Source organism: Oncorhynchus clarkii, chromosome 18 (genome assembly GCF_045791955.1).
Source record: "Oncorhynchus clarkii lewisi isolate Uvic-CL-2024 chromosome 18, UVic_Ocla_1.0, whole genome shotgun sequence".
Classification (NCBI taxonomy): Eukaryota; Metazoa; Chordata; class Actinopteri; order Salmoniformes; family Salmonidae; genus Oncorhynchus; species Oncorhynchus clarkii.
The window spans coordinates 59326946-59347638 of record NC_092164.1 but is presented as its reverse complement, the minus strand read 5'-3'; the positions used below and the strand labels follow the sequence as shown (position 1 = coordinate 59347638).

At 39.5% G+C, this 20693-nt stretch overlaps 1 protein-coding gene across 1 annotated transcript in view; it reads right to left on the bottom strand.

The window, feature by feature from the left end:
• Positions 1 to 1572: 1572 nt before the first annotated feature.
• LOC139373796 (polypeptide N-acetylgalactosaminyltransferase 12-like) overlaps positions 1573 to 20693 on the bottom strand; it is a 33921-nt gene continuing 14800 nt past the window's right edge. The window contains exons 9-10 of the mRNA XM_071114799.1: positions 6445 to 6603; positions 1573 to 3735 (exon numbers count right to left, since the gene is read on the bottom strand). Of these exons, the coding sequence (XP_070970900.1) occupies positions 3595 to 3735; positions 6445 to 6603 (300 nt within the window). The 3' untranslated portion in view covers positions 1573 to 3594. The remainder of the gene's footprint in view (positions 3736 to 6444; positions 6604 to 20693) is intronic.

Genomic DNA, 20693 nt, shown 5'->3' with positions numbered 1-20693 from the left:
AAGAATGAATGGGGCCATGTATCGTGAGATTGAGTGAAAACCTCCTTCCATCAGCAAGGGCATTGAAGATGAAACATGGCTGGGTCTTTCAGCATGACAATGATCCCAAACACACCGCCCGGGCAACGAAGGAGTGGCTTCGTAAGAAGCATTTCAAGGTCCTGGAGTGGCCTAGCCAGTCTCCAGATCTCAACCCCATAGAAAAACTTTGGAGGGAGTTGAAAGTCCGTGTTGCCCAGCAACAGCCCCAAAACATCACTGCTCTAGAGGAGATCTGCATGGAGGAATGGGCCAAAATACAAGCAACAGTGTGTGAAAACCTCGTGAAGACTTACAGAAAACATTTGACCTCTCATTGCCAACAAAGGGTATATAACAAAGTATTGAGATTAACTTTTGTTATTGACCAAATACTTATTTTCCACCACAATTTGCAAATAAATTCATAAAAAATTCTACAATGTGATTTTCTGGATTTTTTCCTTCTCATTTTGTCTGTCATAGTTGAAGTGTACCTATGATGAAAATTACAGGCCTCTCATCTTTTTAAGTGGGAGAACTTGCACAATTGGTGGCTGACTAAATACTTTTTTGCCCCACTGTACCATGTCAAATAACATACAATAAAACATGTTTTACAATGTAGGGACATGCCTGGAATACCAAATGCCTAAGCAAACCGTAAATAACGCTACTATAACTCAGGAAAAACAAATCTCCTATTTATTCAACTCCCTGGCGCAAAAATATGTCTGCATCCCAAATGGTACTCTATATAGTGCACTACTTTGGACCCTGTTCAAAATCAATAGGTTTACATATTGTGATTCACACGGTCTTGTTTAAAGAACTGTTGTCAATGTACTTAGAAAACATGTTATGAACTGTGGCCATGGATATGAAAAGGTATAAATCAAATCTCATATCCCTATTTCAATTGAAGTGATGTAGAGATCCTCAGTCCTCAAGCACGTAAACTCCTGTGTGTGTGTGTGTGTGAGAGAGTGTGTGTCCAACGTCCCCCTAAACGCAACAGCCATACCACTAGGCTAAGCGAACAGGGATCAATGCAGCACTCCATTCACCCACAATCTCCTTGCATAAGATATCGATCTTAAAGTACACTTAAGCTATATCTCAAATGACACCTAGCAGCCATACTCAACTGGTGTTTCCAGATCTGGACCCAGAACGGGGTCAATACGGACCGCAGGTCCTGACTAAATAAATAGCATTTCTTTTTTGGGAAATTAAACTTACTGCTGTTGAGAGTTATAATAGTAGAATGCACAAGGTAACATCTTGACATTTGGTTGTGTATGGACAGTTTTCCTTCCTCCACTGACAGACCTTAGAGCGCTATTTATAACCTGTCCGAAAAATGTCCAGTTAATTACCACAAGCGCATGTCAACTAGATACGAAAGTTAACCAGCTACCTACATAGTTATCGTGGCCAGATTACATGCCCAGGGGCCACCATCCCAAGGGAACCCCGACTGATTTTGTTGAGCCACTCAGGTATCATATGAACACACATAAGACATGTCAAAATGTGTAGAATTGCAGGAACTTAGTTAAAAAAACAGCAACTTTATTTTTTATATCTGGCAAAAAGAGGGGTATAAACAGTTTGAACAGCTCGGAGGTCACAACATTGGGGATTGTTACTACGGCAAATGACAATATCCATCCGGACCATTGCCACAGAGGAAATGTATGTGACCGGACCTTCTCAAATAGTAGTCGAGTACCCCCGCACTATATTATATAGGGATAAGGTAGGTATCATTTGAGATTTGTCCTTAATCTCTTTTAACAAAAATGTGGATTTGTTTTATAATTCCATGCGTATCTTTCCATATCTCTTTTTGCATCAGGTAAGGCACTTCTGGGTAAAATGGCCCAAATGATGGCCTTATGGGACATTTATTGTCAACAATTGTTTTCCCCATTTTGTTGTTGCAGTTGCAATACATAAAGTCAAGTGGCTCATTTAACTTAGTGCTGAATTAACAAATCCACGCTGACATCAACGATGATCAATAAGTAAGTAAATAAACATTGAGTAAATATATCATTTAAAATAAACAAGAATTGTAATATAATTAACACACAGAATATAGCTACGTTAAGTCTTCGTAGCTTCACTCTACTAGGAAAAGAACAATCTCACTAGGAGTCAATTGCATTGACAAGATGTATGTTAGACCAAAAAACACTGAAAAACCACAAGTATTCCTTCTTTCAGAAATGTTTAAATTGCTTACCGTGAGTTATCCAAATTCATAATTGTGATTCATGAACACAACTAAAGACCGGAGTGGAATTTCTCCTACTACCAGTAATTGTGTGGCTAAAGACGTACTGTGTGTTGTCTTAAGCCTATGAGCGGAGCAAATCGAAAATTAAAAAGCCCCTCCACGATTCTGTCATCGCAAATTGTTTGCTGTGCAATCAAAAATTTCACCACATATTTTGAGAGGGCTTGCAAATTTGACCAATAACCACACTAATTTCTGCATAAAAAAGTCTAATCATTGCAACATTACCGCATAAAACAGATCCATCACGGCATTACAAAAAGAGGGCGCGCAAATGAACCAATCACAGCATAATATGTTTCAATCAAGCTACATGGCAACAAATGTTTCCCTCGTCAGCGCACTTTCGCGACAACTTGAACAAAATTGTTGCATACTGCCATGCACGATTTTTTGGTCCGCAAATATCACCCCAAAAAAATAACATCCTGGAGGGACTGGTTGAAGTAGTACGCACGTATTTTAAATAAAAAATACACGTAGAAAACAAAATACTTGCTCCAAAAATACCTGAACAATTAACCACTCACATCACTGAGCTGATAACATGCTCGACGGAGTGAAAAAGATCAGCACAAAAGATGGAAGCTTTGGCTCCGTCTAGAGGTTGAGTCTGAGATTTCCAGCTATAATGTAATGCGCAAGTACATAAGAGTCTGTCATGATCACTGCAATGCCAAAAACATTCACTACCAGCTGCTAAGTGCTCCTGTGTTCCAGAGAAAGAGAGAGGTAAGAACGAAAGTGAGAATAAAAAGTAGGAGTGGCTTTCAGTCAGATGAACAGACAGGTAATTAAATCCCACACATAAAAATGTGTTAAATATCTGTCCATTCCAACATCCTTCGTCTCCCAGGTTTTCCCAACAAATATCGACAAAAAAAGATTTGAGAAGTAGACATGGTATGAGTTATTATCAAGTGTGCGAAAACGTCAGCGTTGTCCAGCAAGCACACGGTTGTGCATAGATACAGGAGGTGAGAACAGTTCGCCTGACCAGGGTCATATTCATTAGAGCACAACATTTAAAAAGAGTGTGCAACAGAAAACAAATGATGCCTATTGGACTACTTCAGATAGAACCTCCCCGTTTTGGACCATTTTCTTCTGTTTTCTATCTTGTGAATACGACCCAGGTCATCTCCACGGCATAAGGACGCTGGACCTGAGTATTGGTCTTTGGGGCCCTCCAGCTGTCACCCTCTATCCCAGGGTTAAGAGTTTGGTTGACCCTCTACTCCAGGGATAGGGATTTCGGCTGGCCCACTCCACTACGCCCCCCTCTCCTCAAAAAACCACTTCTGGTTGGCGTGGTCTGAGCAAGGCCGCAGGGCGGGGGCAGGGGTGCCGTTGTCAGTCTTGTCCACGGCCTGGACACACTTCTGCGTCATCACATGGAAGAAGGTGTCATCCTAGTAGTAGAAAGGAGTTATTAAAAACATGTTACCTTTATTTAAAACAGGTTATTGAAATATAATCTATTTTACAAGCCAGGCCAAATGGACCACTAGTATAGAGTAGAGAAGCACTGTCCTTAAGGCCTATTAACTAATGCTGGTCCCTATTAACTAATGCTGGTCTTAATCCTTCCCTTTAACCAACTAATATATACCTAAACAACCAAGTCTGTAGACTCACTAGCCAATCAATAAAAAATATGATTTTAACAGCAGTAGGACTGGCTACAACCCTGGAGAAGTGAAGTTGTGAACCACTGGTGTGTAGACTACATCCAGGAACAAGAGACGACATACAGTCATTACAGAGGGGAGCAGTGCAGTGCGAAAAGAGTCAAAAACTGTTTGGAAACCAGGAGAGCAACTTTGATTTTAGAAGTGGGAGGGACATTTTTTTAAATCCAATAAACACTCCAAACAGCCTACCCGACCGCTCAGAGGAGTCGGCATGGTCCTAAAGCACACAGTTACCTTGTTTTATATCACATTCCATAGATAAAACCGGGGAGGACAAAAATGCAAATGTGGGGGACTTTCACCCATCCCCAGTGAAAGTTGCACCCCTGCTGGAAACACTGAACACATACCTGTACTAAACTACCACAACAAGCATGGACTGTGCACCCAGTCAATAGGCTACCTCAATGCTTTATGATCCATTGTGGACAAAACACCATAAAAGCACTTATCACCTGAGATACATCAAGCCATCCAGAAGACATTATTTGATCATGTGACCCCTACTCCAGAGAGAGACTAGGACTATTAACATCTACTATAGTGATACTGGGATGAGTCTGTATGTGAGGAGAGTTGGAGTCTGTGGAGACTAAGGACTTGAGAAAGAAAGAGCGAGAGTGCTGACAGAGGTACTGCTGAAAGAGTGTGAGAATGGGAGCTGAGAGAGTATGAAAATGGGAGAGCTGAGAGAGTGAAAATGGGAGAGCTGAGAGAGTGAAAATGGGATAGCTGAGAGAGAGAAATAGATAGATAAAGCCATCACGTACAGAGAGATTAACCTTGAGGAGAGTCCCCAAAGCAAGCTGGTCATAGGGCTCTGTTCACAAACAACCCCAGGACTGTTTGTGTTTGGAATGTTTACTGTTCATTTTTGATTGTTTTTCACTTTTGTTTATTATCTATTTCACTTGCTTTGGCAATGTAACATATGTTTCCCATGCCAATAAAGCCCTTTGAATTGAAGTGATTTGATAGAGCGAGGTAGCACTGAGAGAGAGAAAGAGCTGAGAGGGGAGAGGGCTTAATGTCAGTATTTGTCAAAGCTTCCCTTTGAACATGCTCTGAATGCATTGTGGCCGCTCCAACAAGAAAGTCAACAGAACAGAGAACACAAGAGTGCTTAGTGACAACCAACATTTAGCTACACCCGTACTGTACTCTACTGTATATACTGCCTTTAGAAGCCCTTGATTTTCCCCACATTTTGTTGTGTTACAAAGTGGGATAAAAACGGAATGTGTTGTCAATTTTTGTCAATAATCTACTCAAAATACTCTTTCGGTTACTGGCCAAACGCTCTAACCACTAGGCTACCTACCACCCCTAAAGTCAGATCACCATTGGGCTCATAATGAAATCCCTGAGAAGTTTCCTACCTCTCCAGCAACTGAGTTTGGAAGGACGCCTGTATCTCTGTAGTGACTGGGTGTATTGATACACCATCCAAAGTGTAATTAATAACTGCACCATGCTCAAAGGAGGATTTAAGTGTGTTTTTTAAATTTTTTATTTACCCATCTACCAATAGTTGCCCTTCTTTGCGAACCATTGGAAAACCCTTCCTTGCCTTTGTGGCTGAATCTGTGCTTCAAATTCACAAATTCACTGAGTGACCTTACAGATAATTGTATGTGTGGGGTACACAGATGGGGTACTAATTTAAAAATCATGTTAAACAAAGTTATTGCACACAGAGCGAGTCCATGTAACTTAAGTACATTTTTACTCCTGAACTTAATGTATGCTTGCCATAACAAAACTGGTTGAATACTTAGACTCAAGACATTTCAGCTTTTCATTTTTAATTCATTTGTAAACATATAATTCCACTTTGACATTGTGATATTTTGTGTACATTAGGGACACACAAAAAAAATCTACATTTAAATCCATTTTAAATTCAGGCTATAACACAACAAAATGTGGAAAAAGTACAGGGGTGTGAATACTTTCTGAAGGCCCTGTATGTCCATGTGTTCATCTGGGTTTTCTACTCCCCTCTCCACCTTCTTCAGAGGAGGCTGGTGGACAGGGATCTAAGAGGGCTGGGTCTTTGTAATGGTTGAATGGAACGGTACCAAAACGTATGATATCCATGTGTTTGATACCCTTACACGGCAGGTAGCCTTAGTTTGGGCCAGTAACCGAAAGATTGCTAGTTCGAATCCTTGAGCTGACAGGGTAAAAATCTGTCGTTCTGCCCCTGAACAAGGCAGTTAACCCACTGTTCCCTGGTAAGCCGTCATTGTAAATAAGAATTTGTTCTTAACTGACTTGCCTAGTTAAAATAAAGGTTAAATACATTTTAAAAACATTTATTCCATTACAAAATTCCTGTCCACCTATGTCTCTGCCAACCATCCACCACTGACCCTTTCCTCTGCTCCCTGTTTGCTGCCATGACACAGTCCCCATCCAGCTCACCTCTCTGAGGACAAACTTCTGGTCCTGTGGGACAGTCTGCCGGGGTTTCCTGCACAGGTGCACAGTCAGGTAGTTGGAGACGGCGTCCCCCACAGCACACCCTGCTGGCTCCCTGGTGTTATAGCGGATCTCCCTACTCTCATTGGAGTACTCAAAGAACTGCAACAGGAGAGACGAAGAGTGTGTGCGTGGTTCGTGGAGTTTTTGTTGTGCTCCATACAGCTAACCTCACACACAATGGTACCTGTTTTCTTCACTATCATTTTGGTCCAAATACACATGAATCATTTTGTACTTGTCAATGTGCATTATAACATGAAGCCCTGAGTCAAATACCACTTCCATTACCACATGCTGTCTGCCAGGCCCAGTTAAACATCAAATGACCATTATATTCCAGTTTCGCCTCTCCCATTTACTCATTGGTTTTCACGAGCATATTAACCGACGTGGGAGATTAAAAGATGAACGAGGAGAGATTAAATCAAAGAAAACTAACTAGGTTTCTCCTTTATCTGTGGACTAATGGTCAGAGTAGAGAACACCCGACTTTGTATGAATCAAGGTTCAATTCTACAAAGATCCACCAAAAGAAGAAGGTAAAATAATCTAAAGTTTTCCTTCCTTGACAAATTAGCTAGCAACAGCAAGCTAGCTAAAGGTCTATGAATGCTGCATGTGTTTCAACCTGTCTCTAATATAGTTGGTTAGGCATTTTAATGTGCGTGCTATGAACACGTCTGCTGGGTATAGACAGAATCAGCACGCAGGTGCAGGGCCGGTTTGGTCAAGGTGTTAGGCTATTAGCCATGAAAGCACTGTTTAACCATGACAGCTGAGGCGTAATTTGTTCTTAACCGACTTGCCTAGTTAAAAAAAAAAAAAAAGAAGTTAAATGAAAAAAAATGCTAAACAAAAATCTAAGCTAACACTAGACTAAACAATCACTGCAGTCCTGAAAACAATATAGGCTAGCACCCCCGGTGTCTGAACCACTACTAAATGAAGAACATGGAGAGTATTATGGAGCCATAGCTACCTGGTTTTAAATGAGGACATGGAGAGTATTATGGAGCTATAGCTACCTGGTTTTAAATGAAGGACATGGAGAGTATTATGGAGCCATAGCTACCTGGTTTTAAATGAGGACATGGAGAGTATTATGGAGCCATAGCTACCTGGTTTTAAATGAGGACATGGAGAGTATTATGGAGCCATAGCTACCTGGTTTTAAATGAAGAACATGGAGAGTATTATGGAGCCATAGCTACCTGGTTTTAAATGAGGACATGGAGAGTATTATGGAGCTATACCTACCTGGTTTTAAATGAAGGACATGGAGAGTATTATGGAGCCATAGCTACCTGGTTTTAAATGAAGGACATGGAGAGTAAAGATGGAGCTATAGCTACCTGGTTTTAAATGAAGGACATGGAGAGTAAAGATGGAGCTATAGCTACCTGGTTTTAAATGAAGGACATAGAGAGTAAAGATGGAGCTATAGCTACCTGGTTTTAAATGAAGGACATGGAGAGTATTATGGAGCCATAGCTACCTGGTTTTAAATGAAGAACATGGAGAGTATTATGGAGCCATAGCTACCTGGTTTTAAATGAGGACATGGAGAGTATTATGGAGCTATAGCTACCTGGTTTTAAATGAAGGACATGGAGAGTATTATGGAGCCATAGCTACCTGGTTTTAAATGAAGGACATAGAGAGTAAAGATGGAGCCATAGCTACCTGGTTTTAAATGAAGGACATAGAGAGTAAAGATGGAGATATAGCTACCTGGTTTTAAATGAAGGACATGGAGAGTATTATGGAGCTATAGCTACCTGGTTTTAAATGAAGGACATGGAGAGTAAAGATGGAGATATAGCTACCTGGTTTTAAATGAAGGACATGGAGAGTATTATGGAGCTATAGCTACCTGGTTTTAAATGAAGGACATGGAGAGTAAAGATGGAGATATATCTACTTGGTTTTAAATGAAGGACATGGAGAGTATTATGGAGCTATAGCTACCTGGTTTTAAATGAAGAACATGGAGAGTATTATGGAGCTATAGCTACCTGGTTTTAAATGAGGACATGGAGAGTATTATGGAGCTATAGCTACCTGGTTTTAAATGAGGACATGGAGAGTATTATGGAGCCATAGCTACCTGGTATTAAATGAGGACATGGAGAGTATTATGGAGCCATAGCTACCTGGTTTTAAATGAAGGACATAGAGAGTAAAGATGGAGCCATAGCTACCTGGTTTTAAATGAAGGACATGGAGAGTAAAGATGGAGCTATAGCTACCTGGTTTTAAATGAAGGACATGGAGAGTAAAGATGGAGCCATAGCTACCTGGTTTTAAATGAAGGACATGGAGAGTAAAGATGGAGCTATAGCTACCTGGTTTTAAATGAAGGACATGGAGACTAAAGATGGAGCCATAGCTACCTGGTTTTAAATGAAGGATGTGGAGACTAAATATGGAGCTATAGCTACCTGGTTTTAAATGAAGGACATGGAGAGTATTATGGAGCTATAGCTACCTGGTTTTAAATGAAGGACATGGAGACTAAAGATGGAGCCATAGCTACCTGGTTTTAAATGAAGGATGTGGAGACTAAATATGGAGCTATAGCTACCTGGTTTTAAATGAAGGACATGGAGAGTATTATGGAGCTATAGCTACCTGGTTTTAAATGAAGGACATGGAGAGTATTATGGAGCCATAGCTACCTGGTTTTAAATGAAGGACATGGAGAGTATTATGGAGCCATAGCTACCTGGTTTTAAATGAGGACATGGAGAGTATTATGGAGCTATAGCTACCTGGTTTTAAATGAAGGACATGGAGAGTAAAGATGGAGCTATAGCTACCTGGTTTTAAATGAAGGACATGGAGAGTATTATGGAGCCATAGCTACCTGGTTTTAAATGAAGGACAAGGAGAGTAAAGATGGGGCTATAGCTACCTGGTTTTAAATGAAGGACATAGAGAGTAAAGATGGAGCTATAGCTACCTGGTTTTAAATGAAGGATGTGGAGAGTAAAGATGGAGCTATAGCTACCTGGTTTTAAATGAAGGACATGGAGAGTATTATGGAGCCATAGCTACCTGGTTTTAAATGAAGGACATGGAGAGTATTATGGAGCCATAGCTACCTGGTTTTAAATGAAGGACATGGAGAGTATTATGGAGCCATAGCTACCTGGTTTTAAATGAGGACATGGAGAGTATTATGGAGCTATAGCTACCTGGTTTTAAATGAAGGACATGGAGAGTAAAGATGGAGCTATAGCTACCTGGTTTTAAATGAAGGACATGGAGAGTATTATGGAGCCATAGCTACCTGGTTTTAAATGAAGGACATGGAGAGTATTATGGAGCTATAGCTACCTGGTTTTAAATGAAGGACATGGAGAGTATTATGGAGCCATAGCTACCTGGTTTTAAATGAGGACATGGAGAGTATTATGGAGCTATAGCTACCTGGTTTTAAATGAAGGACATGGAGAGTAAAGATGGAGCTATAGCTACCTGGTTTTAAATGAAGGACATGGAGAGTATTATGGAGCCATAGCTACCTGGTTTTAAATGAAGGACAAGGAGAGTAAAGATGGAGCTATAGCTACCTGGTTTTAAATGAAGGATGTGGAGACTAAAGATGGAGCTATAGCTACCTGGTTTTAAATGAAGGACATAGAGAGTAAAGATGGAGCTATAGCTACCTGGTTTTAAATGAAGGACATGGAGACTAAAGATGGAGCTATTGCTACCTGGTTTTAAATGAAGGATATAGAGAGTAAAGATGGAGCTATAGCTACCTGGTTTTAAATGAAGGACATGGAGACTAAAGATGGAGCTATAGCTACCAGGTTTTAAATGAAGGACATAGAGAGTAAAGATGGAGCCATAGCTACCTGGTTTTAAATGAAGGACATAGAGAGTAAAGATGGAGCTATAGCTACCTGGTTTTAAATGAAGGACATGGAGAGTATTATGGAGCCATAGCTACCTGGTTTTAAATGAAGGACATAGAGAGTAAAGATGGAGCCATAGCTACCTGGTTTTAAATGAAGGACATAGAGAGTAAAGATGGAGATATAGCTACCTGGTTTTAAATGAAGGACATGGAGAGTAAAGATGGAGATATATCTACCTGGTTTTAAATGAAGGACATGGAGAGTATTATGGAGCTATAGCTACCTGGTTTTAAATGAAGGACATGGAGAGTAAAGATGGAGATATAGCTACCTGGTTTTAAATGAAGGACATGGAGAGTATTATGGAGCCATAGCTACCTGGTTTTAAATGAAGGACATAGAGAGTAAAGATGGAGCCATAGCTACCTGGTTTTAAATGAAGGACATAGAGAGTAAAGATGGAGATATAGCTACCTGGTTTTAAATGAAGGACATGGAGAGTAAAGATGGAGATATATCTACCTGGTTTTAAATGAAGGACATGGAGAGTATTATGGAGCTATAGCTACCTGGTTTTAAATGAAGGACATGAAGAGTAAAGATGGAGATATAGCTACCTGGTTTTAAATGAAGGACATGGAGAGTATTATGGAGCTATAGCTACCTGGTTTTAAATGAAGGACATGGAGAGTAAAGATGGAGATATATCTACCTGGCTTTAAATGAAGGACATGGAGAGTATTATGGAGCTATAGCTACCTGGTTTTAAATGAAGAACATGGAGAGTATTATGGAGCTATAGCTACCTGGTTTTAAATGAGGACATGGAGAGTATTATGGAGCTATAGCTACCTGGTTTTAAATGAGGACATGGAGAGTATTATGGAGCTATAGCTACCTGGTTTTAAATGAGGACATGGAGAGTATTATGGAGCCATAGCTACCTGGTATTAAATGAGGACATGGAGAGTAAAGATGGAGCTATAGCTACCTGGTTTTAAATGAAGGACATAGAGAGTATTATGGAGCCATAGCTACCTGGTTTTAAATGAAGGACATGGAGAGTATTATGGAGCCATAGCTACCTGGTTTTAAATGAGGACATGGAGAGTATTATGGAGCTATAGCTACCTGGTTTTAAATGAATGACATGGAGAGTAAAGATGGAGCTATAGCTACCTGGTTTTAAATGAAGGACATGGAGAGTATTATGGAGCCATAGCTACCTGGTTTTAAATGAAGGACATGGAGAGTATTATGGAGCCATAGCTACCTGGTTTTAAATGAAGGACATAGAGAGTAAAGATGGAGCCATAGCTACCTGGTTTTAAATGAAGGACATAGAGAGTAAAGATGGAGATATAGCTACCTGGTTTTAAATGAAGGACATGGAGAGTAAAGATGGAGATATATCTACCTGGTTTTAAATGAAGGACATGGAGAGTATTATGGAGCTATAGCTACCTGGTTTTAAATGAAGGACATGAAGAGTAAAGATGGAGATATAGCTACCTGGTTTTAAATGAAGGACATGGAGAGTATTATGGAGCTATAGCTACCTGGTTTTAAATGAAGGACATGGAGAGTAAAGATGGAGATATATCTACCTGGCTTTAAATGAAGGACATGGAGAGTATTATGGAGCTATAGCTACCTGGTTTTAAATGAAGAACATGGAGAGTATTATGGAGCTATAGCTACCTGGTTTTAAATGAGGACATGGAGAGTATTATGGAGCTATAGCTACCTGGTTTTAAATGAGGACATGGAGAGTATTATGGAGCTATAGCTACCTGGTTTTAAATGAGGACATGGAGAGTATTATGGAGCCATAGCTACCTGGTATTAAATGAGGACATGGAGAGTAAAGATGGAGCTATAGCTACCTGGTTTTAAATGAAGGACATAGAGAGTATTATGGAGCCATAGCTACCTGGTTTTAAATGAAGGACATGGAGAGTATTATGGAGCCATAGCTACCTGGTTTTAAATGAGGACATGGAGAGTATTATGGAGCTATAGCTACCTGGTTTTAAATGAATGACATGGAGAGTAAAGATGGAGCTATAGCTACCTGGTTTTAAATGAAGGACATGGAGAGTATTATGGAGCCATAGCTACCTGGTTTTAAATGAAGGACAAGGAGAGTAAAGATGGGGCTATAGCTACCTGGTTTTAAATGAAGGACATAGAGAGTAAAGATGGAGCTATAGCTACCTGGTTTTAAATGAAGGATGTGGAGAGTAAAGATGGAGCTATAGCTACCTGGTTTTAAATGAAGGACATGGAGAGTATTATGGAGCCATAGCTACCTGGTTTTAAATGAAGGACATGGAGAGTATTATGGAGCTATAGCTACCTGGTTTTAAATGAAGGACATGGAGAGTATTATGGAGCCATAGCTACCTGGTTTTAAATGAGGACATGGAGAGTATTATGGAGCTATAGCTACCTGGTTTTAAATGAAGGACATGGAGAGTAAAGATGGAGCTATAGCTACCTGGTTTTAAATGAAGGACATGGAGAGTATTATGGAGATATAGCTACCTGGTTTTAAATGAAGGACATGGAGAGTAAAGATGGATATATATCTACCTGGTTTTAAATGAAGGACATGGAGAGTATTATGGAGCTATAGCTACCTGGTTTTAAATGAAGGACATGGAGAGTAAAGATGGAGATATAGCTACCTGGTTTTAAATGAAGGACATGGAGAGTATTATGGAGCTATAGCTACCTGGTTTTAAATGAAGGACATGGAGAGTAAAGATGGAGATATATCTACCTGGCTTTAAATGAAGGACATGGAGAGTATTATGGAGCTATAGCTACCTGGTTTTAAATGAAGAACATGGAGAGTATTATGGAGCTATAGCTACCTGGTTTTAAATGAGGACATGGAGAGTATTATGGAGCTATAGCTACCTGGTTTTAAATGAGGACATGGAGAGTATTATGGAGCCATAGCTACCTGGTATTAAATGAGGACATGGAGAGTAAAGATGGAGCTATAGCTACCTGGTTTTAAATGAAGGACATAGAGAGTAAAGATGGAGCTATAGCTACCTGGTTTTAAATGAAGGACATGGAGACTAAAGATGGAGCCATAGCTACCTGGTTTTAAATGAAGGATGTGGAGAGTATTATGGAGCTATAGCTACCTGGTTTTAAATGAAGGACATGGAGAGTATTATGGAGCCATAGCTACCTGGTTTTAAATGAAGGACATGGAGAGTATTATGGAGCCATAGCTACCTGGTTTTAAATGAGGACATGGAGAGTATTATGGAGCTATAGCTACCTGGTTTTAAATGAAGGACATGGAGAGTAAAGATGGAGCTATAGCTACCTGGTTTTAAATGAAGGACATGGAGAGTATTATGGAGCCATAGCTACCTGGTTTTAAATGAAGGACAAGGAGAGTAAAGACGGAGCTATAGCTACCTGGTTTTAAATGAAGGACATAGAGAGTAAAGATGGAGCTATAGCTACCTGGTTTTAAATGAAGGACATGGAGACTAAAGATGGAGCTATAGCTACCTGGTTTTAAATGAAGGACATGGAGACTAAAGATGGAGCTATTGCTACCTGGTTTTAAATGAAGGATATAGAGAGTAAAGATGGAGCTATAGCTACCTGGTTTTAAATGAAGGACATGGAGACTAAAGATGGAGCTATAGCTACCAGGTTTTAAATGAAGGACATAGAGAGTAAAGATGGAGCCATAGCTACCTGGTTTTAAATGAAGGACATAGAGAGTAAAGATGGAGCTATAGCTACCTGGTTTTAAATGAAGGACATGGAGAGTATTATGGAGCCATAGCTACCTGGTTTTAAATGAAGGACATAGAGAGTAAAGATGGAGCCATAGCTACCTGGTTTTAAATGAAGGACATAGAGAGTAAAGATGGAGATATAGCTACCTGGTTTTAAATGAAGGACATGGAGAGTAAAGATGGAGATATATCTACCTGGTTTTAAATGAAGGACATGGAGAGTATTATGGAGCTATAGCTACCTGGTTTTAAATGAAGGACATAGAGAGTAAAGATGGAGATATAGCTACCTGGTTTTAAATGAAGGACATGGAGAGTAAAGATGGAGATATATCTACCTGGTTTTAAATGAAGGACATGGAGAGTATTATGGAGCTATAGCTACCTGGTTTTAAATGAAGGACATGGAGAGTAAAGATGGAGATATAGCTACCTGGTTTTAAATGAAGGACATGGAGAGTATTATGGAGCTATAGCTACCTGGTTTTAAATGAAGGACATGGAGAGTAAAGATGGAGATATATCTACCTGGCTTTAAATGAAGGACATGGAGAGTATTATGGAGCCATAGCTACCTGGTTTTAAATGAAGGACATAGAGAGTAAAGATGGAGCTATAGCTACCTGGTTTTAAATGAAGGACATGGAGAGTATTATGGAGCCATAGCTACCTGGTTTTAAATGAAGGACATAGAGAGTAAAGATGGAGCCATAGCTACCTGGTTTTAAATGAAGGACATAGAGAGTAAAGATGGAGATATAGCTACCTGGTTTTAAATGAAGGACATGGAGAGTAAAGATGGATATATATCTACCTGGTTTTAAATGAAGGACATGGAGAGTATTATGGAGCTATAGCTACCTGGTTTTAAATGAAGGACATGGAGAGTAAAGATGGAGATATAGCTACCTGGTTTTAAATGAAGGACATGGAGAGTATTATGGAGCTATAGCTACCTGGTTTTAAATGAAGGACATGGAGAGTAAAGATGGAGATATATCTACCTGGCTTTAAATGAAGGACATGGAGAGTATTATGGAGCTATAGCTACCTGGTTTTAAATGAAGAACATGGAGAGTATTATGGAGCTATAGCTACCTGGTTTTAAATGAGGACATGGAGAGTATTATGGAGCTATAGCTACCTGGTTTTAAATGAGGACATGGAGAGTATTATGGAGCCATAGCTACCTGGTATTAAATGAGGACATGGAGAGTAAAGATGGAGCTATAGCTACCTGGTTTTAAATGAAGGACATAGAGAGTAAAGATGGAGCTATAGCTACCTGGTTTTAAATGAAGGACATGGAGACTAAAGATGGAGCCATAGCTACCTGGTTTTAAATGAAGGATGTGGAGAGTATTATGGAGCTATAGCTACCTGGTTTTAAATGAAGGACATGGAGAGTATTATGGAGCCATAGCTACCTGGTTTTAAATGAAGGACATGGAGAGTATTATGGAGCCATAGCTACCTGGTTTTAAATGAGGACATGGAGAGTATTATGGAGCTATAGCTACCTGGTTTTAAATGAAGGACATGGAGAGTAAAGATGGAGCTATAGCTACCTGGTTTTAAATGAAGGACATGGAGAGTATTATGGAGCCATAGCTACCTGGTTTTAAATGAAGGACAAGGAGAGAAAAAGACGGAGCTATAGCTACCTGGTTTTAAATGAAGGACATAGAGAGTAAAGATGGAGCTATAGCTACCTGGTTTTAAATGAAGGACATGGAGACTAAAGATGGAGCTATAGCTACCTGGTTTTAAATGAAGGACATGGAGACTAAAGATGGAGCTATTGCTACCTGGTTTTAAATGAAGGATATAGAGAGTAAAGATGGAGCTATAGCTACCTGGTTTTAAATGAAGGACATGGAGACTAAAGATGGAGCTATAGCTACCAGGTTTTAAATGAAGGACATAGAGAGTAAAGATGGAGCCATAGCTACCTGGTTTTAAATGAAGGACATAGAGAGTAAAGATGGAGCTATAGCTACCTGGTTTTAAATGAAGGACATGGAGAGTATTATGGAGCCATAGCTACCTGGTTTTAAATGAAGGACATAGAGAGTAAAGATGGAGCCATAGCTACCTGGTTTTAAATGAAGGACATAGAGAGTAAAGATGGAGATATAGCTACCTGGTTTTAAATGAAGGACATGGAGAGTAAAGATGGAGATATATCTACCTGGTTTTAAATGAAGGACATGGAGAGTATTATGGAGCTATAGCTACCTGGTTTTAAATGAAGGACATGGAGAGTAAAGATGGAGATATAGCTACCTGGTTTTAAATGAAGGACATGGAGAGTATTATGGAGCCATAGCTACCTGGTTTTAAATGAAGGACATAGAGAGTAAAGATGGAGCCATAGCTACCTGGTTTTAAATGAAGGACATAGAGAGTAAAGATGGAGATATAGCTACCTGGTTTTAAATGAAGGACATGGAGAGTAAAGATGGAGATATATCTACCTGGTTTTAAATGAAGGACATGGAGAGTATTATGGAGCTATAGCTACCTGGTTTTAAATGAAGGACATGAAGAGTAAAGATGGAGATATAGCTACCTGGTTTTAAATGAAGGACATGGAGAGTATTATGGAGCTATAGCTACCTGGTTTTAAATGAAGGACATGGAGAGTAAAGATGGAGATATATCTACCTGGCTTTAAATGAAGGACATGGAGAGTATTATGGAGCTATAGCTACCTGGTTTTAAATGAAGAACATGGAGAGTATTATGGAGCTATAGCTACCTGGTTTTAAATGAGGACATGGAGAGTATTATGGAGCTATAGCTACCTGGTTTTAAATGAGGACATGGAGAGTATTATGGAGCTATAGCTACCTGGTTTTAAATGAGGACATGGAGAGTATTATGGAGCCATAGCTACCTGGTATTAAATGAGGACATGGAGAGTAAAGATGGAGCTATAGCTACCTGGTTTTAAATGAAGGACATAGAGAGTATTATGGAGCCATAGCTACCTGGTTTTAAATGAAGGACATGGAGAGTATTATGGAGCCATAGCTACCTGGTTTTAAATGAGGACATGGAGAGTATTATGGAGCTATAGCTACCTGGTTTTAAATGAATGACATGGAGAGTAAAGATGGAGCTATAGCTACCTGGTTTTAAATGAAGGACATGGAGAGTATTATGGAGCCATAGCTACCTGGTTTTAAATGAAGGACATGGAGAGTATTATGGAGCCATAGCTACCTGGTTTTAAATGAAGGACATAGAGAGTAAAGATGGAGCCATAGCTACCTGGTTTTAAATGAAGGACATAGAGAGTAAAGATGGAGATATAGCTACCTGGTTTTAAATGAAGGACATGGAGAGTAAAGATGGAGATATATCTACCTGGTTTTAAATGAAGGACATGGAGAGTATTATGGAGCTATAGCTACCTGGTTTTAAATGAAGGACATGAAGAGTAAAGATGGAGATATAGCTACCTGGTTTTAAATGAAGGACATGGAGAGTATTATGGAGCTATAGCTACCTGGTTTTAAATGAAGGACATGGAGAGTAAAGATGGAGATATATCTACCTGGCTTTAAATGAAGGACATGGAGAGTATTATGGAGCTATAGCTACCTGGTTTTAAATGAAGAACATGGAGAGTATTATGGAGCTATAGCTACCTGGTTTTAAATGAGGACATGGAGAGTATTATGGAGCTATAGCTACCTGGTTTTAAATGAGGACATGGAGAGTATTATGGAGCTATAGCTACCTGGTTTTAAATGAGGACATGGAGAGTATTATGGAGCCATAGCTACCTGGTATTAAATGAGGACATGGAGAGTAAAGATGGAGCTATAGCTACCTGGTTTTAAATGAAGGACATAGAGAGTATTATGGAGCCATAGCTACCTGGTTTTAAATGAAGGACATGGAGAGTATTATGGAGCCATAGCTACCTGGTTTTAAATGAGGACATGGAGAGTATTATGGAGCTATAGCTACCTGGTTTTAAATGAATGACATGGAGAGTAAAGATGGAGCTATAGCTACCTGGTTTTAAATGAAGGACATGGAGAGTATTATGGAGCCATAGCTACCTGGTTTTAAATGAAGGACAAGGAGAGTAAAGATGGGGCTATAGCTACCTGGTTTTAAATGAAGGACATAGAGAGTAAAGATGGAGCTATAGCTACCTGGTTTTAAATGAAGGATGTGGAGAGTAAAGATGGAGCTATAGCTACCTGGTTTTAAATGAAGGACATGGAGAGTATTATGGAGCCATAGCTACCTGGTTTTAAATGAAGGACATGGAGAGTATTATGGAGCTATAGCTACCTGGTTTTAAATGAAGGACATGGAGAGTATTATGGAGCCATAGCTACCTGGTTTTAAATGAGGACATGGAGAGTATTATGGAGCTATAGCTACCTGGTTTTAAATGAAGGACATGGAGAGTAAAGATGGAGCTATAGCTACCTGGTTTTAAATGAAGGACATGGAGAGTATTATGGAGCCATAGCTACCTGGTTTTAAATGAAGGACAAGGAGAGTAAAGATGGAGCTATAGCTACCTGGTTTTAAATGAAGGATGTGGAGACTAAAGATGGAGCTATAGCTACCTGGTTTTAAATGAAGGACATAGAGAGTAAAGATGGAGCTATAGCTACCTGGTTTTAAATGAAGGACATGGAGACTAAAGATGGAGCTATAGCTACCTGGTTTTAAATGAAGGATATAGAGAGTAAAGATGGAGCTATAGCTACCTGGTTTTAAATGAAGGACATGGAGACTAAAGATGGAGCTATAGCTACCAGGTTTTAAATGAAGGACATGGAGAGTATTATGGAGCCATAGCTACCTGGTTTTAAATGAAGGACATAGAGAGTAAAGATGGAGCCATAGCTACCTGGTTTTAAATGAAGGACATAGAGAGTAAAGATGGAGATATAGCTACCTGGTTTTAAATGAAGGACATGGAGAGTAAAGATGGAGATATATCTACCTGGTTTTAAATGAAGGACATGGAGAGTATTATGGAGCTATAGCTACCTGGTTTTAAATGAAGGACATGGAGAGTAAAGATGGAGATATAGCTACCTGGTTTTAAATGAAGGACATGGAGAGTATTATGGAGCTATAGCTACCTGGTTTTAAATGAAGGACATGGAGAGTAAAGATGGAGATATATCTACCTGGCTTTAAATGAAGGACATGGAGAGTATTATGGAGCCATAGCTACCTGGTTTTAAATGAAGGACATAGAGAGTAAAGATGGAGCTATAGCTACCTGGTTTTAAATGAAGGACATGGAGAGTATTATGGAGCCATAGCTACCTGGTTTTAAATGAAGGACATAGAGAGTAAAGATGGAGCCATAGCTACCTGGTTTTAAATGAAGGACATAGAGAGTAAAGATGGAGATATAGCTACCTGGTTTTAAATGAAGGACATGGAGAGTAAAGATGGATATATATCTACCTGGTTTTAAATGAAGGACATGGAGAGTATTATGGAGCTATAGCTACCTGGTTTTAAATGAAGGACATGGAGAGTAAAGATGGAGATATAGCTACCTGGTTTTAAATGAAGGACATGGAGAGTATTATGGAGCTATAGCTACCTGGTTTTAAATGAAGGACATGGAGAGTAAAGATGGAGATATATCTACCTGGCTTTAAATGAAGGACATGGAGAGTATTATGGAGCTATAGCTACCTGGTTTTAAATGAAGAACATGGAGAGTATTATGGAGCTATAGCTACCTGGTTTTAAATGAGGACATGGAGAGTATTATGGAGCTATAGCTACCTGGTTTTAAATGAGGACATGGAGAGTATTATGGAGCCATAGCTACCTGGTATTAAATGAGGACATGGAGAGTAAAGATGGAGCTATAGCTACCTGGTTTTAAATGAAGGACATAGAGAGTAAAGATGGAGCTATAGCTACCTGGTTTTAAATGAAGGACATGGAGACTAAAGATGGAGCCATAGCTACCTGGTTTTAAATGAAGGATGTGGAGAGTATTATGGAGCTATAGCTACCTGGTTTTAAATGAAGGACATGGAGAGTATTATGGAGCCATAGCTACCTGGTTTTAAATGAAGGACATGGAGAGTATTATGGAGCCATAGCTACCTGGTTTTAAATGAGGACATGGAGAGTATTATGGAGCTATAGCTACCTGGTTTTAAATGAAGGACATGGAGAGTAAAGATGGAGCTATAGCTACCTGGTTTTAAATGAAGGACATGGAGAGTATTATGGAGCCATAGCTACCTGGTTTTAAATGAAGGACAAGGAGAGTAAAGACGGAGCTATAGCTACCTGGTTTTAAATGAAGGACATAGAGAGTAAAGATGGAGCTATAGCTACCTGGTTTTAAATGAAGGATGTGGAGACTAAAGATGGAGTTATAGCTACCTGGTTTTAAATGAAGGACATAGAGAGTAAAGATGGAGCTATAGCTACCTGGTTTTAAATGAAGGACATAGAGAGTAAAGATGGAGCTATAGCTACCTGGTTTTAAATGAAGGACATAGAGAGTAAAGATGGAGCCATAGCTACC